This window comes from Chelonoidis abingdonii, chromosome 2, assembly GCF_003597395.2.
Source record: "Chelonoidis abingdonii isolate Lonesome George chromosome 2, CheloAbing_2.0, whole genome shotgun sequence".
Classification (NCBI taxonomy): Eukaryota; Metazoa; Chordata; order Testudines; family Testudinidae; genus Chelonoidis; species Chelonoidis abingdonii.
This window is the reverse complement of record NC_133770.1, coordinates 239204508-239226985: the sequence shown is the minus strand read 5'-3', so window position 1 is coordinate 239226985 and position 22478 is coordinate 239204508. Positions and strand designations below refer to the sequence as shown.

Genomic DNA, 22478 nt, shown 5'->3' with positions numbered 1-22478 from the left:
AAATCATAACCTAATGAAATCTTACATGAGCCAACTTGGATAAAGTATATCTTAGTTATGCCATATTCATATCATAACTGTACTTCTATGAAGAATACAGGGTGTAACATCACACAGGGTTCAAAAAAGAACTAGATAACTTCATGGAAGATAGGTCCATCAATGGCTGTTAGCCAGGATAGGCAGGGATGCAAAACCATGCTCTGAAGTGTCCCGAGCCTCTGTTTGCCAGAAGCTGGGAATGGGTGACATGGGATGATCACCTGATGATTCCCCCTGAAGCACCTGGCGCTGGTCACTGTCAGAACAGGAGGAGATACTGGGCTAGGTGGACCAATGATCTGATCCAGTAAGACTCTTCTTTTGTTCTTAGACATACCTGTGCTACCTCTCACCTGAGCTAGTGCACTAAATATAGTAGCATAGCAATAGTGGCACAGGTAGCAGTAGTATGGGGCTAGCTGTGCAGAGCACAAACCCACCTGAATCCTGTGGGTGGGTATGTATTCAGCACAGCTAACCCATGCTGCCACTGCCCATGCTGCCCCCAGCTATGCTATTTTCAGTGTGCTAGCGCAGATGGGAGCTAGCACAAATATGAGCTGGAAACTGAACCCGTAACTTGTAGCGTAGACGTAGAGAGCGAACCACCTACATTACAAGTCCACAATTTACAAGTCCGCAATACAGTGTGTGCGCGCTACAAGAGGCCGGAGAGCCTAATTCAGCAAAACAGGGAGAGGGAATCCAGGCTGGTGGAGCAAGAAGGGCTCAGTGAAACTCCAGTACAACAGGTTGCATCTCAGAGCAGGGGTCCAACCCGTCACACCCTGTTATAATCTTGGCCTTCACAACATCCTCTGGTAAAGAGTTCCACAGGTTGACTCTGTGTTGTATGAAGAAATACTTCCATTCGTTTGTTTTAAACCTGCTCCCCATTAATTTCATTTGGTGGCCCCCTAGTTTACTCCTCATACCACAAGAACAACACTTTCTTATTTACTTTCTCCATGCAAACAGAGAGAAACACTCCTAGCTCACAGTGTAGATGTAGCCTCTATTTAACTGAGCATGTACACCAACATATGCAATATATACAATTTTTCCACTTGCAATGACTTGCCGTATTAAAATATAGATGAACATGAAAAGATTGCAAGAGGTATTTGATGAGACTATTTCAACTATGCTAATCGGAACTAAGCTTTCCATTTCCTCCACCAGTGTTTGTAATTGGTTGTTATCCTCTGAAATACCACAGGAAAACCAATTTCCTTTCTAATACCTTCAGTATCAGTGTGTCATTTTCAGTTTTCTAAAATTAATGAGAACTTATTACCGTATATAGAATGAACTGACATTATTTGTATTCTAAAGCACATCTTGGGTGATAAGTGGTATTATGTAATTTCTCTTCCCCCATGCATATTGGTAGAATCGTGTATTTTAACGGCACTTGTTTTGTGCTGTCAAGTCTCAATGTAAAGAAATCCCTGCGTTCAGTAATAGACTGGGGATGCTATCTTCATAGACTATCAAGGAAGATCCCATGCTCCTCTCAACCTTCTGTATTGAATGCAGACAGTCACATATACACAGCATTCAATGCATTATATCTGCAGCAAGATCCCATCAGCACTTCATTTAGTTCCCTCAGCCCTCTTTTAAAGAGCCTAAATTCTACATCATCTGTTTTAGGGTGCATTTTATGTACCTATGATCTGTTCAGGAGAAATTTGTGCATACATGTGTATGTGGGGCATCATTTCCATTTTTAGAAGTTTCAAATAAGTTACTGCACATATTATCTATTTGATGTGAGCTTGTTTTAATATGAAGTTTTAGAACATTCATTACTGATTTTATGTCACCCAAAGGTGTGCCTGACATTTCATACCAGATATGGAATGACCAAGTCCCCACTTGAAAGAATTTATCAATGTGCCAATACTCCAATTACCTTTACTGTTTTGACAACTGAAAGCCTGCTACAATGCATCGTAAGTAATTAACATTAGCATTAGCTATGTATGAATGCATAGCAAATAGTACATTCTCTTATGCCACAGTGAATCCATGTTATATACTTCTGTACTTCCATGGTATTTCACAATTGCTCCAAAGCACTAGTTTTTGTGTTGGTGACCAGAAGTTTAATGGACCCATGTTATACAGTCATGAGATATTGTAACAACTCCAGAACTGCTACTGCAGTAGCATCTCCCATCCCCAAACAAGATTGGGGCCCATTGTGCTAGCTACTGTACAAAAATACAGTAAGACTTCGACAATACATGAATTCATAGACTGTTACAAAAACACACAAACTACTCCTGCCATATGCTCAGACACCTTGATTAACAAAATAAAAAATAAACACTTGATTTAAAAAGGGGACACTGAATGTATTTAACATACAATACACTAACATAATTTCCCTCTGGATTTTAAAAGAGGGTTAAGGCAAAAATAACTTCAGACTCACTAGCATAAAGGGAGCCATCTTCAGATGGAGAGGTCTCATGCACTAACTTTCTCCAATGGTTGTTTAGACATAATGTATTTAGGCAGAGCACTGATGCAAGACACTGGCCTTCTGCTACCTACACATCAAGCCCAATACCTATGAAAAAATGTTTTGCAGAAAAAAATATTACTTTTACTGCCAATGATGATACCCCCCCAGCTTGAAATAAACTCTATTTGAATACAATGCACAGTGAAAAAGTGGTATGCTAATTTGTGGTGTTTTAGAAAACACAGGCCTGAAGCAGTAAGACTTAGTGGTGTAGAAGATGACGAAAGGCCACAACTAGGTGAAAGCAGGAAAAACCCAAAGACTGGGATCCTGTAATCTAATGGTGTTAAATTTGTTTTTCTCAGTTGATGTTGGAACCATGAGGCCCCAATGATTCAATTTCTTTTCCAGAATGACAATTGTTCATGTCTCTCATTGCAGAAACTGGCAGTTTATTTAATATAGAAGACACTGCAATCATAGCATAACTCCGCTAGGTGTCTTTTATGTTCTAGTTTCCCTTAAGGAGCTACTAGAATTATTTTTAAACTATGCTAAGCTTTTAATGCATTCTATTTTATGCACTTGGTTTTAAGCTGCTTCTTAAAAAAGAGAGTGTTCTGATAGACAATTGCACGTATTATCTTTTCAGTAAAGGCCTACAGCTGAGGGGGAGGACAGCCTGACTTAAAGAGCTGCTCAATGGATTAGAGCTTAACTGTATTAATAAGAGAATTCCTAGCCGCCTATTCTAGATTAGGAATCAGCAAGACAGAAATGTTAGTTCATATTCTCCATCTTTTCTGAAGCTTTTCTGCAAGGTACCTATAGTTTGTGAATGAGAGAAAACTCTCTCTAAAATAAAGCAAACAGTAAAAATTTGGAGTCTAAAGCTAATCCACATAGGAACTACCATACTAGCTCAAACCAATGGTCCATCTAGCTTGGAATCCCATCTTTGGCTAGTACCTGACACTTCACAGGAAGATCCACAATTGACCACTATGGAATTTCTTGCAAGTATCTTTCTAACCTGCTTTACAGTAATTGGTTGGCTCACATGCTGAAGCATGAAGATTTGCTTTTGGTACAAGAATCAAAGGACAAATTGCAGACCCAAGATAAGGACCCACTGAAACAGAAAAAAATTCTCCATATTTCCCAGCAACACCAGTATGGTTTGCCAAAGCAGGCCTGGTAGTACAACTGCCTAGCATTTGTCTTAATGCATTATGTGGTGTAGCAGATAAGAGCTACAGAAAGTTTACTGGAGTGCACACACAGTACTCAACATTTTACTAGATTACCCCCCTCCCCCATACTAATTCATTTCATGTTACTAATCTACTTAGTTTAGTGTACATGTAGCCGGTTAAGGAAATAGTGTCTAGTAAATAAATTTGTTTAATAGACCATTTTTAAAGGACACAGTGGTCATTTTGCCCCCTTTAACAGTTAGCTTCCAATGGGAATGGATTTTACAAGAACTTCACTAAAGGCTTGATTTTTGTCTGTTACTAATATTGACTGGTAGACAAAATAAGGCTGTGGATTTTTATATAAATCAGTATGATTCATTATGGTCAGTCACAAAAAAAAGGCTTAAGTATTTTAAAGACAACAGCAAATAGTGATATAGTGAAATATTTTAAATCTAATATTTTAATAATCCCTGCACTGCAAGAACAAAACAAAACACCTGGAATGAATGCATTTCAATCCCATTCTTTACTGCACTACAAAGACAACAGTTTGATCCTTCTTCCACAGAAGTAGTTGTTTACTTTAATGAGTACAGGAATAAGCCTTTATTCTTTGTTTTGTTCATTAAATACATTTCTAATTAGACAACTAGCTATTGGGGGAGGGGAGGAATAGCAAACCTTAAACCACTATTAGAAACTGAAGATTTTATACTGGTCTTCACTGTACTGGAATGGTTAGTGCTAGACTGAAGTACTTAAAATAGATTAAAATCTAATTTATGTACTGCTAAATCTTCTTGAGCTTTTCAGATCAGATGTAAGGAAAAAAGTCTGTTCCTATGCTCAAAGAAAAGTTTATAATCCTCATGTTAAATCAGTCCAGTGTTTGGCTTTGGAAAAAGGTACATATAAAAAGCTGTTAACTGAAATGTTTCACAGCTGAATGCTTAAAGAACCAGCGTAGGGAAAAAAAAAAATCTGTGGATTACTAAAAATAATTTAAAGAAGTAGTTTTCCTGTTTAATACATTAGAAAGAAAGATTATGTTCCAACAATTAGTTATTTGAGAACTGCTCTTCACTGTTTTGCAGCTGAGGACAGTGGTACGATCCACTACGATCCAACACTTTTTCCCTTTACTGGAAAATTGTTCCATGATGAAGATTTTCTGTTATGTCTAAGTTTTTTCAACTTGTCACTAGGAAGAGCATGCAGAATGCTTTTGATAAAAGGAAGTACATGTTTCAGGTTTATGAGGCCTCAAAGCAGTTCATGAAGGAGAAAAAGAGTATCTGATGCATGCTACAAATTGTGGCAATGTTCCCTGTTTAAGAATGGTTGTTTCCTAGCTAAAAGCAGAACAATTCCACTGGTACTGCAGATTGGCAAATTAAATAGAGTAAGTGAATGAAAGCAGAAATCTAAATATACAACACACTAAGGGTTTGTTTATATTCAGATTTGCATCATTTTAACTAGAGGTATAATTTTACACAGACAATTAAAGCAACGCTGAAGACTGAGGGGACATTTATTTTGGTTTAACTTAAATTGATTAGGAGTAGGTTTAAACTACCTTTGGTTTAAGAGCAGCATTTCAGGTAAGTGTTCTCATGGGATTTGTACTGGTTTAGCTAAATCAGTGTTTAATTAAAGAGTGGGCAAATTTGTATGCAGAAAACGCTTAAGCAAGAAAGCCAAGTGTTTACATGACAATTGCATCATTTTGGATTTATCTTAAAAAACAAAATTGTCATCTTAGAGATAACTTAGTATTATAGTAGCTGTTTGCTGTGCTGCTGTAGTTGTGTTAGTCCCAGGAAATGAGACAAACAACGTGGGTGAAGTACACTGGTACCCTGATATAACGCGACCTGATATAACACGGGTTTGCATACAAGGCGGTAAAGCGCTGACACACTGCTCTGAGCAGCGTGTTAAGAGTGCCTGACCAGGCTGGGGCCGAGGGGTTTGGTAAGGGGCAGAGGGTCTCGGGGGTGGTCAGGGGCTCTCCCCCACCCCCCCAGGTCTGGGGGGCAGGAGCTGTGGGAGGGCACTTTTGGTGGCCCCGCAGTCCCAAAGTAGCCCAGGGGATTAGCGAGGGGTCTGGGAGCAGCCCACTCTGTTTCCCTTGTCCTGACTGTGTTGCTCGGGGGAGGGGGCTTGGAGTAAGGGATCCCCCCTGCACTCACCAGCAGCAGTGTAAGCAGAGCAGCCCGGCCCCAGACTGCTCTACTCTGCCAGCTCCCAGATGCAGTGCTCCGCTTCCCACCACAGGTGAGTATGGGGGCCGTCCTTTCTCCAACCTCCCCACACTCACCAGCAGCAGGAAGCAGAGCAGCCCAGCCCCAACCCGCTCCACTCCGCAAGCTCCCAGCTGTGGCGCTCCGCTTCCTGCTGCAGGTGAGTGCAGGACCTTTCCCCAGCTGCCCCCCAGCAACACAGCTAGGGCCAGGGCAAGGAAAGCAGAGTAGGCTGGGGCCGTGTCACTCTGCTTCCCACCACAGGTGAATGCTAGCGGGGCATCCTTTCCCCAACCTCCCCGCACTCACTAGGGGCAGGAAGTGGAGCGCCACGGCTAGGAGTGGGCTGGGGCTGGGCTGCTCCGCTTCCTGCCACTGCCAGTGAGTGCCTGGTATGGATAGGGGTCGGAACAGTCAGGGTACAGGGAGGTTGGGTGGGGTTTTGGGGGTGATTAGGGATGGGAGTCTCTGGAGGGGGTGGTCAGGGAACAAGGAATGGGGGGAACAAAGAAAGTTTGATATAACGTGGTCTCACCTGTAACACACTGAGGTTTTTTGTCTCCTGAGGACCTCATTATATTGGGGTAGAGATGTAATACCTTTTAATGGACCACTTTCTGTTGGGGAAAAGAGAGCTTTTGAGCTGCACAGAGGTCACCTGAAGAACACCTCTGTGCAGCTCGAAAGCTTGTCTCTTCCCCCAACAGAAGGGGTTCATTAAAAGGTATTACCTCACCCAGCTTGTCTCTATTATAACAACATTTTACATTTACCATAGATAACACATTTTGTACCCAACTAAAGAGTATTTAACGTCAATCAATCATATTTTGGAATGTAGCCTGTGTCATTTAAATAGCCATAACAAAACAGAGAAACTACTTACTGGTTGCATAGCTCTGGCTGTCTAACTAAATTTTGAATGAATTCATTCAGTCCTGCTCTTCTCTGTTTAATAAAATCTAGGAACGAGGGGAAAAGTGTAATTAGAAAGAATCATTTAATGAATTCATGGCAAAACAAGTTTTTAATCTTGCATTTTTATATTACTTTAATGGAAGTTAATCAACAGAAAAAAAATCTGAATATAATTGGGCTTATACATGAGGATTTTGTATAGAAAAAAATATGAAATGGCAAAGAATAGGAGCTCCAGTCTCTATATAACTTTGTTCATTGTATTATATACTTTAAAAAGCAAAGATGTACTCAGCCCAACAGATCTTGCATGTAACAAGACCTCAGAGTGTGCAGTCACAACGGCCTAAATTTTGTACTGGAGAGCACACTGGCCCTGATCCTGCTAGCACTGAAGTCAGCGACAAAATCCAACAGCTACAGAACTACTCTATTAACATGTAACCATTACCAAAGATATTTTAAAATCTTTATTTCTCTCTCCACTTTTGATGTATTTTGTCTTGTAGGAAAGAGCTAACCTAACCTGAAAGTAAACAAATGTTTACTTTGGTTCAGTAGTAAGGAAAGGCCCTACTACAGGACTGCAGTCCTTATTAGATCAATTTAGGCAAGCAAAATAGAGTAAATCCCAAATAAAGAATAAAATAAAAGGAATAACCACCAAGTCATAGTTTACCTGGATCAAAATTGTCTCCAAATATTCTTTTAGCTGGAATCTTCAGGTTCATAGTGGGAAATTGTTTCTTCAGCTAAGAACAAAACACCATATGCATACTTAGATATTTGGACTCCAAGGTAAATCCTATAAATAATTGCTTGATGTAGGCACATTTTACTCTTAATTTGCAGAAAGTTTCAGATTAGTAGCATCACTTTTTCTGTCAATATTGTCTTTTTTGGGATTAGTACACAAGGGAGTGTGGAGACAGAAGGCTGATCTGCATATAAACAAATTGTCTAGGCCCCATTTACCAGTGTGTTACTATTTGTAACCTGATTAAGAAACAAAGTTCAACCTTGTTGTAAGCAGGGCTTTTGGCATCTATTGTTATTAGAAATGTTCTTTATTACACTGCCTCCTATGGCCCAGTTTGCTTTTTCTCTCTCCTTTCCTCCCTCACAAAGTAGCTGTCTTCTGGCTGGGAAGACAGGTACCAACAAACTCAGTGGATAAGTCTCTGATGACAGAAGCCCTTGGAGCCCAGTGCATTTCCAAACACCTACAAGCTTCCAGGGATTGGATGCTGTCACTGCAGCAGACAGACAGACTTAATCAAAGAAGAGACTGGCCTGTGAGAGTGAATCTTTGCCCAAATCCAAATCCAACTACAATGACCTGAAAACAAAACAAAAATTCCATGCACTCAGTGTTGCAGAATAACCTGGTAGAAGAAAAATCCACGTTCACACACAGATTTTTCTTAGTCACTCCTCCTTGTACATGTATAGCCTGAAAGTCAGGATTCAGGTTTACACCACAACAAAGCAATCTCTAGGAGCAAGGAGCCCCTAGGCATGATGGCTGAAATTCAGACACTATGCCCTAGCTATTGAGGAGCAAACTAATCCACCAATAAAGGATGCATAATGGTAACATGCCTGTGAGAGGCTGTGCGTGAACTTATTTGAAAAAAGTGCATCCAGAGAGGATTGCAGGTACAGAATTTATTCATACTATGTAGGAGGCCAAACAATAGAGGGAATAGGAAAGAAAACTAAGGAGTTTATAATATGGTAGAAATCTTAGTAGAGATAAAGACACTAATACCTTCCAATTCACTCTCCTTGATCTCCACAAAGCCTGTGTGTTTAAAAGCCACCATCTAAAAATTGTGAAAAGAGCAGCAGATACATCTCTCTCTGTTTTGGAGACTATTTCTTCTCCTCTGATTTAAGAGCTGGTGGTCCCTTTCTCTAGTTATCCCATAGGCAATTTTCAATATCAACTCCATTTGGCATTTCAAGTTCCTCCCTGACATGCTATTCAGTTTGCAGTCCTTTGGAATGTCTTGCTCCCTCCCTTCTTCTCAGGAGAAATGGGGGCAGATGTTCCTTTTCACCTTGGCTAATTTCTCTAAGAACCTACACTTGCATTAGAAAGGCTGAGGCCGACTACGCTTCACAACAGTAGTGACATTATCTGACAATCCAGATGGGTGGGCTATATTAGCATTCTTCAACCACTGAAGAGGGGATACTTTCTTTCTCCCTTCACCCAATGGGTAGTCTAAGAGGTGTGCCAAGTACGACATGTGATATCACAGGCAGACTTCAGTCACCTAGGTAAAACAAGGTATGTGGACAGAGCAGAGAACAGTGCACGTCACCGAGGGTGCCAAGGAGGGTGATTTCAGCAGCTGACAGGAGATTTGGCTCACAACACATGCATCTCAGGGGCTGTGGGGGGTTAGTTCCTTTGCAAGATCTGAAGGCAGTGTGTTTAGGAGACTACATACTAGGACAGAGTGCAGACAGTAGGGTCTCCAGAAGCGCATGGCCCTGGATAACAACGAAATTGGCACATGCCTAGGACTGGCCCTGCCTGCTCTCCTCTAAGTGTGTACAGTAGTAGCAGCCTCTGCCAGCAACGAACGCGAGAGATCCACTGAATTTCCATGAATCTTCAGCTGAAAAGGCTTATTTTAGCTGGATCAAGTCTTTCACTCCAGGAAATCATGACAACTCCTAACTGACTTCCAAGTATTTTAAGAAACAAGTTTTTCAAAGAAGCACAACTATTTATACACTAGTCTCCTTTATTTCTTTGGAAAATAAATTCTAAAGTGATTACTTTGTTTTTCTTTAAACAAAGACGGATATCAAATACCCACCACACACACTTATTCAGTAATATCCACATACCCAAAAAAGCCTAAAGCCCCACACCTCTAAATCCTATTAAAGTTGAAACTAGTGAAAAATGGTCTCTGACGGTTTAATGTGGAACACGACTACACACCATGAAGAAATGAATTCAAACCACAATACAGCAAACAAGCATTCCTCTGTGCTATTTTAGTGTGACTCTTTATAATGCGTCTTACTCACTGTGTTGTACAGTTTATCAAACTCAGCATATCGCCTGAAGACAAACCACTCATTTCTACCAACGGAGACCAATACTTTGTAAACCTGTGGGAACAGAAAGGAAGAGTAAATGCCAAAAATAAGTTTCAGAAAAGCCACCTGTTTTGTTTTCAGGGGGCTTATATGTGCATGTATGTACACACACACACACACACACTCTTCTCATTAAGCTACTTGTTTATTACATCTTCATATAAGCATCAACACAAGATGAACAAATCTTGTTTTCTATAAGCTGCAAAATGCTCATTTTGTTTTAAACTGGAGCCTTAAACATCAGTAAGACTACTATGTAAACTCCATAAGAATAATACACATTCAGGAGAAGCATCTTGGTACTAGATACTAAAACACTGATACAGGTCCACTTTGTGGGTGAGGGTGGGGAATGAGAAAACCCTCAAGTCTAATGTAATGATGCAGGAATGAAATTGTCCTCATTCTACAGAATGTTAGTCAGGTCTTTATAAGTTAAGAATATATAAGCAAGCTGAATCTATACAATTTGTTTTAAAAGCAAATACTAAAGAAGCAAGCCTTCATAGTACTGTTAGCCCCCTCTCCCCAAAAAAGCACATGGTTATCACTGAAGATCATCCTGACCCAAGCTTTTGTTGAGTAGTATGTCTTGACGAAAATAGGGAGAAAGCTGTACATTCAACATATAAACAATCACTTATCTGTAAGAGCAACTCCTGTGCAGATAGCATCTGTGGAGTTAGACTGCCTAAAAATGTTTAGGATGTATCATTATTGGACAAAGTTGACAATCAAGTCTAGCAAAGAATTTATTTAAAAAGAGTAGCGTTTGCCACTCATGTTTCCAGAAAGGCATAAACTCTAAACCTGTTTACATAACCATCCATTCTGCTTCAACCGTGCTCAAACTGCAACAGCAGAATTAGACACCTCCCAAAGAGGAGAAGAGAGATGATGCACCCACAGTTACTATTTATAGTTAAGTGATTATTCTTCTGAAGTATTATCTATGGATTCACGCTTACACTGCCATGACTAATGAAAGCATATGAGTTACTGTAATGGGCTATAAACACTCCCCTGGAAGTCAGGCCAGGGAGGAGTTAGTTATTTTTCAAAGGAGCCAGGCAAAGCACCTTCTCCAGCCCAGAGAAGTTGGCTAGCCTGCCAGCTGGAAAAGGGAGGATCCCCATCTAGGCTCACCAAGGCACAGAAAAAACAGGAAGGAAAAACTGCAAGACAGTTCTGAGAGAGGAGGAGGACACACCCAGTCTCACTCCTCCCAGATGTGGTGCTGCTGTTGTAGCCTGAAAGATTCTAGAAAGTGGCTGCTTTACCAAAATTCATGACTGCTCTTTGCTCCTGCCAACCACAGGAAGATAATCAAGGTCAGGAGACACAGACCAAGATGTAACCAGGAGATCCAATGAAATTTAAGTGAACGATTATTCCCTCCCTCCCCCAGATTAGGGACAGAGAGAGCAGAGCCAGCAATTTCTGCATTAAACTATGGTGGTGGCATGAACCTGGGAAACAGACAGATTTAACCAAGTCAGCTAGAACTACTCTTTTCCTTTGATTACCTGCAGCTGAAGTGAGCCTGATCAGGCTCAGCCACCTGAGGAACCAAGATGAGACAAGTCTTAATTTACACATCTAAAAAGGGGCCAAAGCAAGGAGGCTGGTGTTTTAAAGGGACAGTATTCTTTTTCCTTTGTTTGCTGGTGCCTGCCACTAGACAGGTCCTATGGCTAAGCACAAAAATAATGACTGGGCAAATGGATTGCCCAGGTCTCTTCCCATAAATCCTAATTTTTATTTTTAATGGAGCACATGCAGATCTCTGTTCTCACTGTAATGTTCAAGTCAGCTTCTGACTTCATCCCTTTTAAAACGAAAAGTCAAACCTCTTAGCAAGAACTATTAATCATAGTAGAAGAAACACACCCTCACCTATAAAGGACCCTGTTTTAGATTACTCCCTGACATCAGACCTGCAATGGAGGCCTCTGGCAGTCACAAGATCAGCCAGTCAAGGGCGGGCTGTTTCTTTTTCTTCTAAAAAGACATCTCCTGCCTTCCCTACTAAGGATACAACTCCTGTATCTTACCACAAAAGCCAAAATACTCAAACTACAACTATGTGGTAGTTTAGCACACTGTTAAGCATTACCAACTGGTACCATCTTTTTACCTGAGGAGGACACCCCCACCATATTCTGCAGACATGCACTTTTGTCCACATTACTGGCAACAACATGGTTCAATTCCTGTGGGGAGATTGGAAATAGAATGGAGTGGCATCCCTAAAGCTTAGGCCTTTGAGACATTATCCTCTCACCTGCTGGATGTTCAGGCAGTTCAAGAAAATTGACATCTAAATGCAAGAATCCTCCACATCTTCCTTATGGTTTTTACAATAATGCTTTCCTCATGTGTGTCTGTCTCTCCTTTTAGTAATCCCCTCCTGCAGGCTCAAGGAGCAATGCCCAGGGGCTCCAGAGAGTCACTGCAATATGGGTTTGCAAGAGGAGAGAAAATAAATGCAGTATAATAGCCATAAAAATGCTCTGGAGGATGCAAGTCTACTATTGAAATTTACTGCACCCATCGCTTCTTGGCTGATAGTGTTATTAAATCCTAAAATAAACATGACAAACCCACAAGCTTTGCTGTGAAAAGTATAATTTGTCAGGCTGCTAATTAATCCCTGATATCAAGTGGAAGAGGCCAAAATTGAGCAATATGCTTCCACAGGGAACATTCACCTGGTTAGACTGTGCCTACTGTCACCCCTTCTCTCTAAAATTTCCTCACTGTTGCTAATATTGGTGCAGCTCCACAAGTAGGAGTGCCTGGGGAGACAGGTCTCCAGGCTACAGCTGATTTTCTGCCTAAAAAGTTCTACATGACCTGGTGCTTAAAACTCTGGCAACTATCATTGTCTTGTGCACTCTAGTGCTGTCACTGGTGAACTTACCCCAGCAAGAAATTTCAGGACAAATGTCTAACCACAGACAAGTCTGTAAATAATTAACATTTAGGCAGTAGAATGTGCTAATTTTGTTGGAGGAAGATCAGACTTTCAAGAGAGCTACTTCTTTCAAACTACAAAATTGTTTGAAATACACTTCCAACACATACCGACCCCCAGGCATTCTCAAACTTTAGCTCTTAAACTGCAAGTTAACCAAACACCGTTTTTCTTTTCCCCATTCCCCCCAAAATAGTTACTTCATGATATACTAGAATATTTACATTGACTACATAAAGTAATACTCTTTCCCTTCTGAAGATAAAGAGAACAACTCTGCTGTAACCTGAAAACAGACATAAACCTTGCACTAATTTTCATCAGTGAAATACTCTTGGATTTACTAATTATCTAGAAAAACAGAACAAGCTAGTCAGCAGCTCTCAGTTTCAGGAGGAAATTGCACAACAGGGTAATGAATCGGATCACATTTTTGAAAGAAAGAATTAGGATGCATTCTTTATACCCTAACAGACATTGAAGCAAAGACAAAACCACCCAAAACCACTGTACTTCCTATATTAAGTAAGATTCTTTGCACCATTAAACAAAACAAATAAGTACTGCCTACCACCAGATTTTAAAAAAAAAAAGCCTGCATGATGTACAAAATATGTCTATCAGGAGACCAAAAGAAAACAAAATTGTGGGGGGTGGGAAAGGGGGGGAGACACAACACACTTCAAGACCATAAGAGTCAGAGAAAGAGAGAGAGTGCGAGAGAATAAGTGATGAGTTTCCTTTTAAAACGTAAAAAAGGACATTAAGAAAACAACTGTAAAGATGTAACATATGGAGTGTGTATACTCAGGAGCTCACCTTTTTCTTTTTTTTCCTTTTTCTTTTTTTTTTTTTTTTTTTTAGCACAACTCACTCCTTGAGATTTTGTTTTTCACAGAAAAGATACAACATTTGGATCTGATATGCTAAGGCAAAAAAAGATTCCCCCCACATTTATACACTAAATGCCAAATATGAAAAACAAAACAAACCACTGCAGTTTTGTTTAAAGGGGTATCAAGAATTTGTAAACCAGAACTATATCTACAAAAAGTGACAAACTCTAGAATAAAAATCCTATTCTGCTTCAAGATTCATTGTGTAGAGCATTTTGTTCATTATGTCCAGTACATATCATTTGCATTTAAGCAAACACTAAACTTCTGTCATCAGTATGTGGAGAGCACAATAATAGTTAAATATTTAAGATGTGTGCTAATGCACAAAACACAACACATAAGAAACTTAAGTAGTCTGTCTAGAGAAATGCTAACATACTTACAGTAAACCTCTTTTTCTTCTCTCTATGTTCATCAGAGCTGGGAATGCTAACACTTGGGCAGCTTTCTTTGAGATCCATTTTTATGTACTCTTTGGGCAAGTCTGTGTCAAGAGATTCCACTCAACGTATAGCAAACAGAAGACAACCTCAGCGATACTGATCCAAAATGTGAAGCTTTTCTTGGGAAAATTTAAATTCCATCATGCAACCTTAAAATGTAATTAAAAGGTAAGATTAATACAGAAAAATTGCTCATTTCCATGGTTAGAATTAGTTTGTGAGCTCCTTCTCTGGGCAGGGATTATAGCTTCCTATGCAGGTATACAGAACATAGTGCAAAAGTGCCTGATCCTGACTGGGGCCTTTGGACAGTGGGGACAACAAACACTGCTCATCTCTGCAACATACACTCAACCCCTGATCCTACAAGATGTTCTGTGCTGGTGGGCTTCTGCCCCCTTACAGAGCCCCGCTGACTTCAAAGGGGGCTCTGCAAGGGTTCAAGGCCCCACTGCAAAAACTATCTTGCAGGATCAGGGCCACAGAATGTAAGGCACAATTTGGGACAACAGACAGATATTTAACATCAGAGTCAAGTTAGTTTTACTCAGCCATAAGAGTTGTATTAAGGGAGAAATAATTTATTCAACATTATTTCTAAATATCTTCAGATATGCAAGTCTGTACCTCAGGGGACTGCATACCTGTCAGAACACAGAGTATGTTAAGGAAAGATCATATGAGGAAAATCTTCCAAATTAAGTTTAAAGGGACAGAGTTAGTTTTAAAAAGTCACTTCTGTCTGAACATTTACCTGCTGTTGTTACAAGTGAAGCATAGGACAACAGTAACTGACAGATTAGGGAGACTTCCCCTAGTTTTGCTTATTTTTGTGCGGTTGACAGCACATTGTCTAGAGAGTTTCATCATTTCCCCTGTACAGACTGTTAGTCAACCTCTCTTCATTCAGACCTTTCAACACAGCAATACGGAAGGGGGACATTTTAAGAGATAAGAAAATGAAAAAATATACCTACCAAAATAGGTCAGGGCCAGGTTACTATTCAACTGGTTTTCTGAAGTTTAGATTTCAAGTTAACGGTGTCCTCTTTCACTCACCATTGCTGTGACAGGGACAATTTTGTTGTTGGGGATTAGTTTCCTGTGTGTGTGTCTAGCACAAAGGAAACTAATCCCCAACAGGGGCCTCTAAATGTTGCCATAATACAAATATGAACTTTTAAGTAACACACAAGAGGACCATAAATTGATGCTCAAATTTAACAAAAGAACTCTTGTTCAGGAATGTATGGATATTTCAGTTTTTTTGTTTTGTTTTTAAATCAAATACAGTTCAACCCTAAGGCACAAACAAAAAAAGGTAACACTAAAATATTAAATATCTAGCTTGTTTCAAATCTAACTCTACAGGGAGAAAGCTTTCAGGAGTGAAAAGCTCAATATTTAACTGCCATTTTCTCAAAATAGGGAAGTTGAATATCAACTGCATATTTCAGGGCAAAAATTTAAAAACAAACAAAAACACCAACTAATTTGATGCAATTCTGCTGTTACAGAGACACCCATGTTTGTGTTGGCAGAAGTGACAAAGTCCTTGGTATCCAATTGAAGAGATTTGGTTTTTTTAATATCCAACTAATAAATCTGAGATGGTTCTGGTTTACTTCTTCCGCTCAAAATCTAATCACCTTGATCTCTTCCAAATCTCCTCTACTTCTCCTCAGATTTGAGGAACTCGATCATTAATTATAATTTACAATTAAATAAAAGAAATATTAATATGGTAAAATTATTAAAAATGCAGAAACATCTATAATCACAGGGGAAATCAAGGTCATTCACTGAACAGCTATATATTCAGCCAAATTTTGTTTTAAAAATTTGACTCCCATTTGCCTTAATGTTTGACTGTCCCATACATACTGGTTACTCGCATCAGAGTAACAGTTTCCAAGTTTAATTCAGATATGTTAATAAGTTACATATTCAAATTACATTATCTTCTACACACCAAATCAGCCAGGAATGTGTACCTTTGATGAGCCACAGTTAAAAAAAAGCTGTGTTATACAGTAAACTGTAACTACTCTTTTATAAAATTATATTTGGGTGCGTAACCTGTAAGTAGTGTGCTCCCTTATTCCCCACAACTAGTTTAAAAAATAAACTAAAAACTTTGCCATTATATATTGTACCGCAGTCCTTCCCCATTACCCCAAACATGTATTATTTGGTACAGAAGGCCCTCTAAAGTCAATTGAAAATATTATACCACTTCTATGATTTACAAAACATTTATGAAGCTATTAGTTAAACAATATGAGAAAAATGCAGTGTGTGTGTACTTACTAATTTTCCTGGCCATCACATCGCACATTAGAACAGCAAACTTTTTCTGTCTTTCCTTTCCTCACTAACACCATCCTCAGAGCACTGTCAACCTCTCACAAATGGACACTGTGTCTAATCCTACAGTGTTCCTGGAATTTTTGGATTCACCCTCATGTCAAGTCCACTTAGGGCATGTAGGGTAAAGATACAGGCCATCCCTCTCGCATTCTTTAGATTTCAGAGCCACAGCAGAACGACAGGACACTAAGAGTTGCAGTACTACTGAAAAAAAGGCATGGATTATAAAAAGTTGTCGTCCAGAGAGCAGTACTGCACAGATTTGATATATAGCTCATTCTCAAATGTAGAAAGTCCAAGAGAAGAGTCACTAAGTTTGATACAGGATGAATTTACTCATTCTTTTCCACCAGATCAAGATGAGCAGCTATTGAAGATTTCAAAGAACAGTAAACAATAAAAATATTTATACTGCAAGTTTATTGAAGCTTTGCATGATGCAGTTTGTAGTTTCCTCAGGGAAACAAATGCACTTACAATAGCGCTGCAAAACATTAAAATTAGGTGGTAAAACTGGAAAGAGCAATTGCAGCTTGCCTATGAAAATCCAGAAGGTGAAAGCCTTCATACAGCTTCTATTCTCCAGTAGCACTCAACTATCATGGTAACTCCTCAACTGTAACATACAGAAGAATTTCATTTCAAAAAAGGTTTTTCCAATTTTTCTTGACTCCTCCACCCCTACAACACTGCAGATTAGCAGGTTTATTTGCTAATTTCAACAGTGCCTAGCACTAGGACAGCTAGGTGATACAATAAGGAACAGAGGTTAGATGTATCACTCATTAAAAAAAGACAAACACAAACACAATCACACCAGGCAAAGCAAGCATTGCAGTGTGCCTTAAAGGCTTTTGTAGACTCTGGCAGACCACCAGAGAGGAGTCAATTTTAAATAGGAGCGGTCAGCTGAGAAAGCTCTACCACTGCTAATAGAGTGCTCCCCTATTAGAAACAAGTGCCTTCCTGCTGGTCTCAACTCCCATGACAAGTAGAGGGAAAGACGAAAGTCTGACAACCAGACCATACACCTTGAATTGCACACAAGCGTACGCAGGAATCCACTGCAGATACGTCTCCACACCTTGCAACTCACAGCAGTTGAGAGACATTCAGCATCAACTGAAGCTCCCACGGGCTGGAAGGGGGAAAGGTGTAGAAGACATCTGCACACAGATGGGCAAAGCTTTTCCAAAGAACTTTTTTCACCGAAAAACACAGATTTGAGTTGACCTAACGTTTTGTGAACTAGTGTTGATTTCAGCAAACTGGTTTGGTTTAAATAAAAAAAGAAAAACAGTTTAGAGGAGATGGTGGTTCCCCCTGATAAAACTTTAGCCCAGTGGTTAAGGGACTGGGAGACCTAGGTTTAAATCCCTTCTGGTGCAGGGCCTTGAAACCAGGTTCTCACTTCGTAGGTGATTGCCCTAACCACCGGGCTATGGCGTATTCCAACGTGGGGGAAATTTCAGAGTTTCTTCTGTTGAAGCTGTTTCACTTTGTATAAAATAACGAAATAGTCATTGGACCAGAGAGTGAGAATATGACTTACAGCCCTCTGTTTAGGCCTTCCCTTTGGGAGGGGGAACATCTAGGTTACAGTCCCTGCTCCAGTGACAATTTAATGCATTTATACATAGAGGAACAGCTTCAAAAGGAGAGACTGAGAACAATCCATGGATTAATGCTTATAGCCTGATGGTCAGAGTACGGATTCAAACCCAGGCCTTCAATATCTCAGGTAAGTGCTCCAGGATAAAGGTTATAAGTGGTGGCAACACCCCACAATTTTCTTTGCTAAAACAAAAGAAGGTTAATGCCCAAAACTGAAATAAAGTTTTGTTTGACCCGAACGAAAATTACCCTGCTTTTTCCCTGCTGAAAATCCCCAAAAAATTTGATTGAACAACCTGAACTTAAAAAAAAATAAAAAAAAAAATTAGGAAATGCCAGTGAAATTAAAATAGTCAGTTATTTGCACAGCTCTCTGTTGTGAGGTTTGCATTAGAAAAGAATGGGGCACAGTCTCCTTGGCAGTTTTAAATGAAAAATCATCAAAAGCAAATACCTGTATCTGTCACACGAGCAGCAACAGATCCATGAATCATTCTGATAAAATGCAAGAATATACACTTGTTAGATAGTGAGACAACTGTTTGTCCACTACCATTGTCTTTTGCCAAAAAGCATGCCTTTCATTCTTTTCTGGGTTGAATTATATAGCCATTTCAATTTTATCCAGATCCCTGTCTCTCGCAGGAACTGTGAATGCCAGAACGGAACATGGAAGTTACAAAAAGCAGACACACAGCTGACTATCCCCATACATATACAACATTGCAGTACAATATATTTGAAAAGCTCAAGTGACCTATTATAAAAACTGGGCAAGATTGATCACTACCAGTATATCCACACAATCTCAATTCCATATTAGGATCTGAATCCTGACCGACAGGAATCCAAGAAATCTTTTCAAGCTACCACTGAAGTTGGCTCATCTCGACCTTCTTGACAAACTTCCTTAAAACTGGAAGATTTGTGAAAGGATAAAACTTCATTAGTTACTAATGTCCAAATATGGTTCCATGAGCAAAGTCCTAACCACTTGTCAACCATGGCTAGCTGCTTGCACTTTTGGAGAGAGGAATTAAAAGCTTCACCAATGCCCCCTTCCCAATGAACCTCCTGCTGACTTTAATCCTTCACCATGGACAACACCTCTCTGAAGAGTAGCTGGGTGATATTCTAAGCACCCCCAAAAAGCCATGTACACAAAAGGTGGGTGAAAGCCAGCCCCCTCCTATTCTAATACTTTTCCATGGTGATTGAAAACTTGGCCGAAACTGTACTACAAAAGGCCTCTCAAGTTTTGTATCTAATAAAAGAGAAACATTTTACTCTAACTATTTTAACAAGTTATCTTACGACAGCACCCAGAGGACCCAGTCAGGATCACAGTCCCATTGTGCAGGATGCTGTACAGACACACTGCAAGAAAAAAGGTCTCTGTCCCTCAAAAGCTAAAACTAGATAAGACAGCTTATGTGTACTTCCCATGCTGGCTGTAGCACTGAAATTAATAACCACACAGCATGCCCAAAGCTCCACTGACAACTATGCTGCTGGTGTTCCCACCCAGTAAAGGAAGGGTACCATCTTCCTTTCAGCACTTTGAGCAACAGGAGGAAGCAGACAGGGCAGTGGAGTGGGCAAGAGGAGTGGGAGGGGAGGTGAAAATAAGAGGACTTTCCCAAATGTATTTGGAAAAGAGAGTCAGCAGGAAAAGAATCTGGCATGTACCTTTTAAGAGGTAATATAAACAAATATATTGTTAATATAAAGAAAGGGCCAGAAGGAGAAAGACATTTGGTGGCTACACTAACCTTTCACCTCTGGAAAACTAGGTCCAAATCCAGGGCTGGGTCACAAGTGAAATCAAGATCTGGCAAGCTCCAGCTGAGATGGATTCTAGTGCAGGAGGGACCTGCAAGAAATAATGCTGGATAAATAGGAGATATTTCAATTATTTGTCATGGTTAAGAGTTAAAAATAGGTTTCACATTCTCTCTTTAAATTAGGCCATAGTATCAGTTTCGGTACATCAAGATAGGATAATCACAGAAAGAAGAGAGCCAGGGACTGTCAGAGGATCATGAGGCTTAAAAAGTATATTAAATTTGTCCATCGCTAGTCTAAACCCTAACAAAGCTACCTAAATTTCAAAAGGGACTTGTTGAATGACTAACTTCAAAATAATTCAGGTTTCAAATAGACCACCCTTTAATACCATGTACATTTTCATTTTATGGACCTTTTTGTAAGTTTTAAAAAGGGTTTTCAACTCTCCTGCTGATGTTTACAAAAATCCGTCTAGCAATGGAGAGTGCAGAGCACTTCCCTACATGCCCAAGCCCAGCCCTCCTCAGCTCTTCAGGAATTCCTGCTGGTTGCCATTTCAGTTCTGCTTACATTAGTGGTAAATACCCTAGGGAATAGCTTGCACTTGGAGCTCCTTCAGGTAAGAGATGATGAAAGCAATGCTAGTTCATAAAACAGGAAGTGCAACATTGGCCTTCTGCAAAATGATAAAATTGAATGAAGACAAACTGCTGTCAAACTGGAAAAAACGAAGAGTGTGAATTGTGTTCCTCCCTCCCCCCCCTTAACCTATAAGAGTGCTACTGTGAAAACAAAACACCCCCCAACCCCACCCCAGGGGAAATCATCACTCTGCAATAATCTGGTCAAGGTGAAATGTAACTCTTTTGTTATTCTCCCTACAGGAAAGGAAGAGGACAGAGGTGAGTGAGAAAGGTTAAAGAAGAATGAAGAGGAACAGGAATAGGGGATAACTGCCTACTTTGCATCCCCTACCTCAGTCTCACTGGGGAGAAAGAATAAGGGAGACATTTTCTACTTATAATCGCACTGAAGAGTATGCCTCCCCTAGGACAACACCACTTATTTTTATCTGTCCTGGGACAACCACTAACTGTTATGTGAAATTTCAACATTTGTATCTCAGGTTGGATCTGTCAGGATTCTTGTTTATTGCAAGACAGAATGCAGAGAACTGCAGGCTCCACCACTGTTGAACGACTGTAGCGTGGATCATTATTAGCAACTGAGCATGCATTCAGCAAGCTCCTAGATCTGACTTAAGAGCAGCCCTCTAGAATTGTTAGTGAAGACTTCTTATTTGCCCACATCTAGTTCTTAATGATTCATCTCAAGCCATATCCAGAGAATCTGGACGAAGGGAAACAACAACTGCAAATGCATTAAATTAGTCTCACTGATGAGCTACGGGCAGTAAAGTCCGTTCGCACTGGTCATATGCCAACACTTATGTTTTCTGGATTGCTTCCTCAACCTTCATATGTAGCAGCTCCAATTAATTTAGTCAACATTTTTCAAAATTTGGGTGCCTAAGGACAAGCTCATAAATATGGATTTAAAGTTTTGGCCACAGTGCCTTGAACTGCTTCTGACAGATCTTACAATAAAGTCTATCCCACTTCCTTTGCTCCAACCACTTGTAGGGAATCCAATTCTGCTTCAGCAGGCAGTCAGGCTTCTGTAAACATAGACCAGAGGGTTGTTATCCCCTTTTTGACTCTATTAACATACATTCGGTCACATTATTCTAGACTATCCTGCCTCTCCAAATTATGAATATGGGTTTGGCGGTCAGATCATCGTAAACTCCAACTCTGGCTGGGTTACTGGCTGTGTGTGTGTGTGTATTTGAACAAGTCACTTTACTTCTTTGTCTCCAGTTCCCATCTGTAAAATCATAGAAATGTAGAGCTGGAAGAGAAGTCAGATCATCTAGTTCAGTGCTGAGGCTGGACCAGGTATACCCTCTGACCACTAAGAATACTGACATATTTAAGGAGGGTGTTGCAATATTTGCAAAGAGCTCTATAAAAGTATACACCAAAATTTCATAACCAACAGGATAAGAGATCTAGAAAATGGAATGTCACCAGAATAAAAAGCTGATGGGATATGAAGCATCAAATCTAAGCATACTCTTCAAATTTAAGTATCCCTAATTCTGCAGAATTCAATGGAACAGTTAATACTGCCAAATTCCAACAGTGACAAGGGGTGAGGTAAGATTTTCGAGAAAGCTTGTCTCTCTATCCAATAGAAGATGGTCCAAAAGATATTACCTCACCCACCTTGTAACACTAATATCCTGGGACCGATACAGCTATAACAAAATTCGAAGACTGTAACATAATTAAGTAGAACAGATTCAAAGGCAAAC

General features: G+C 39.9%; 1 protein-coding gene across 10 annotated transcripts in view; it reads right to left on the bottom strand.

Annotated features, from left to right (window-relative positions):
* SGK3 (serum/glucocorticoid regulated kinase family member 3) overlaps positions 1-22478 on the bottom strand; it is a 78593-nt gene that overhangs the window by 26059 nt on the left and 30056 nt on the right. For 7 of the 10 annotated variants that reach the window (XM_032777040.2, XM_032777037.2, XM_032777038.2 and 4 more), the window contains 5 exons: positions 20086-20186; positions 14270-14478; positions 9936-10019; positions 7564-7636; positions 6853-6928 (listed from right to left, as the gene is read on the bottom strand). In XM_032777040.2, coding sequence (XP_032632931.1) covers positions 6853-6928; positions 7564-7636; positions 9936-10019; positions 14270-14347 — 311 coding nt within the window. In that variant the 5' untranslated portion in view covers positions 14348-14478; positions 20086-20186. Of the gene's footprint in view, positions 1-6852; positions 6929-7563; positions 7637-9935; positions 10020-12294; positions 12967-14269; positions 14479-20085; positions 20187-20686; positions 20825-22478 lie in introns of those variants that run through there. The other 3 variants (XM_032777041.2, XM_032777045.2, XM_032777047.2) reach the window with 3 other exon arrangements.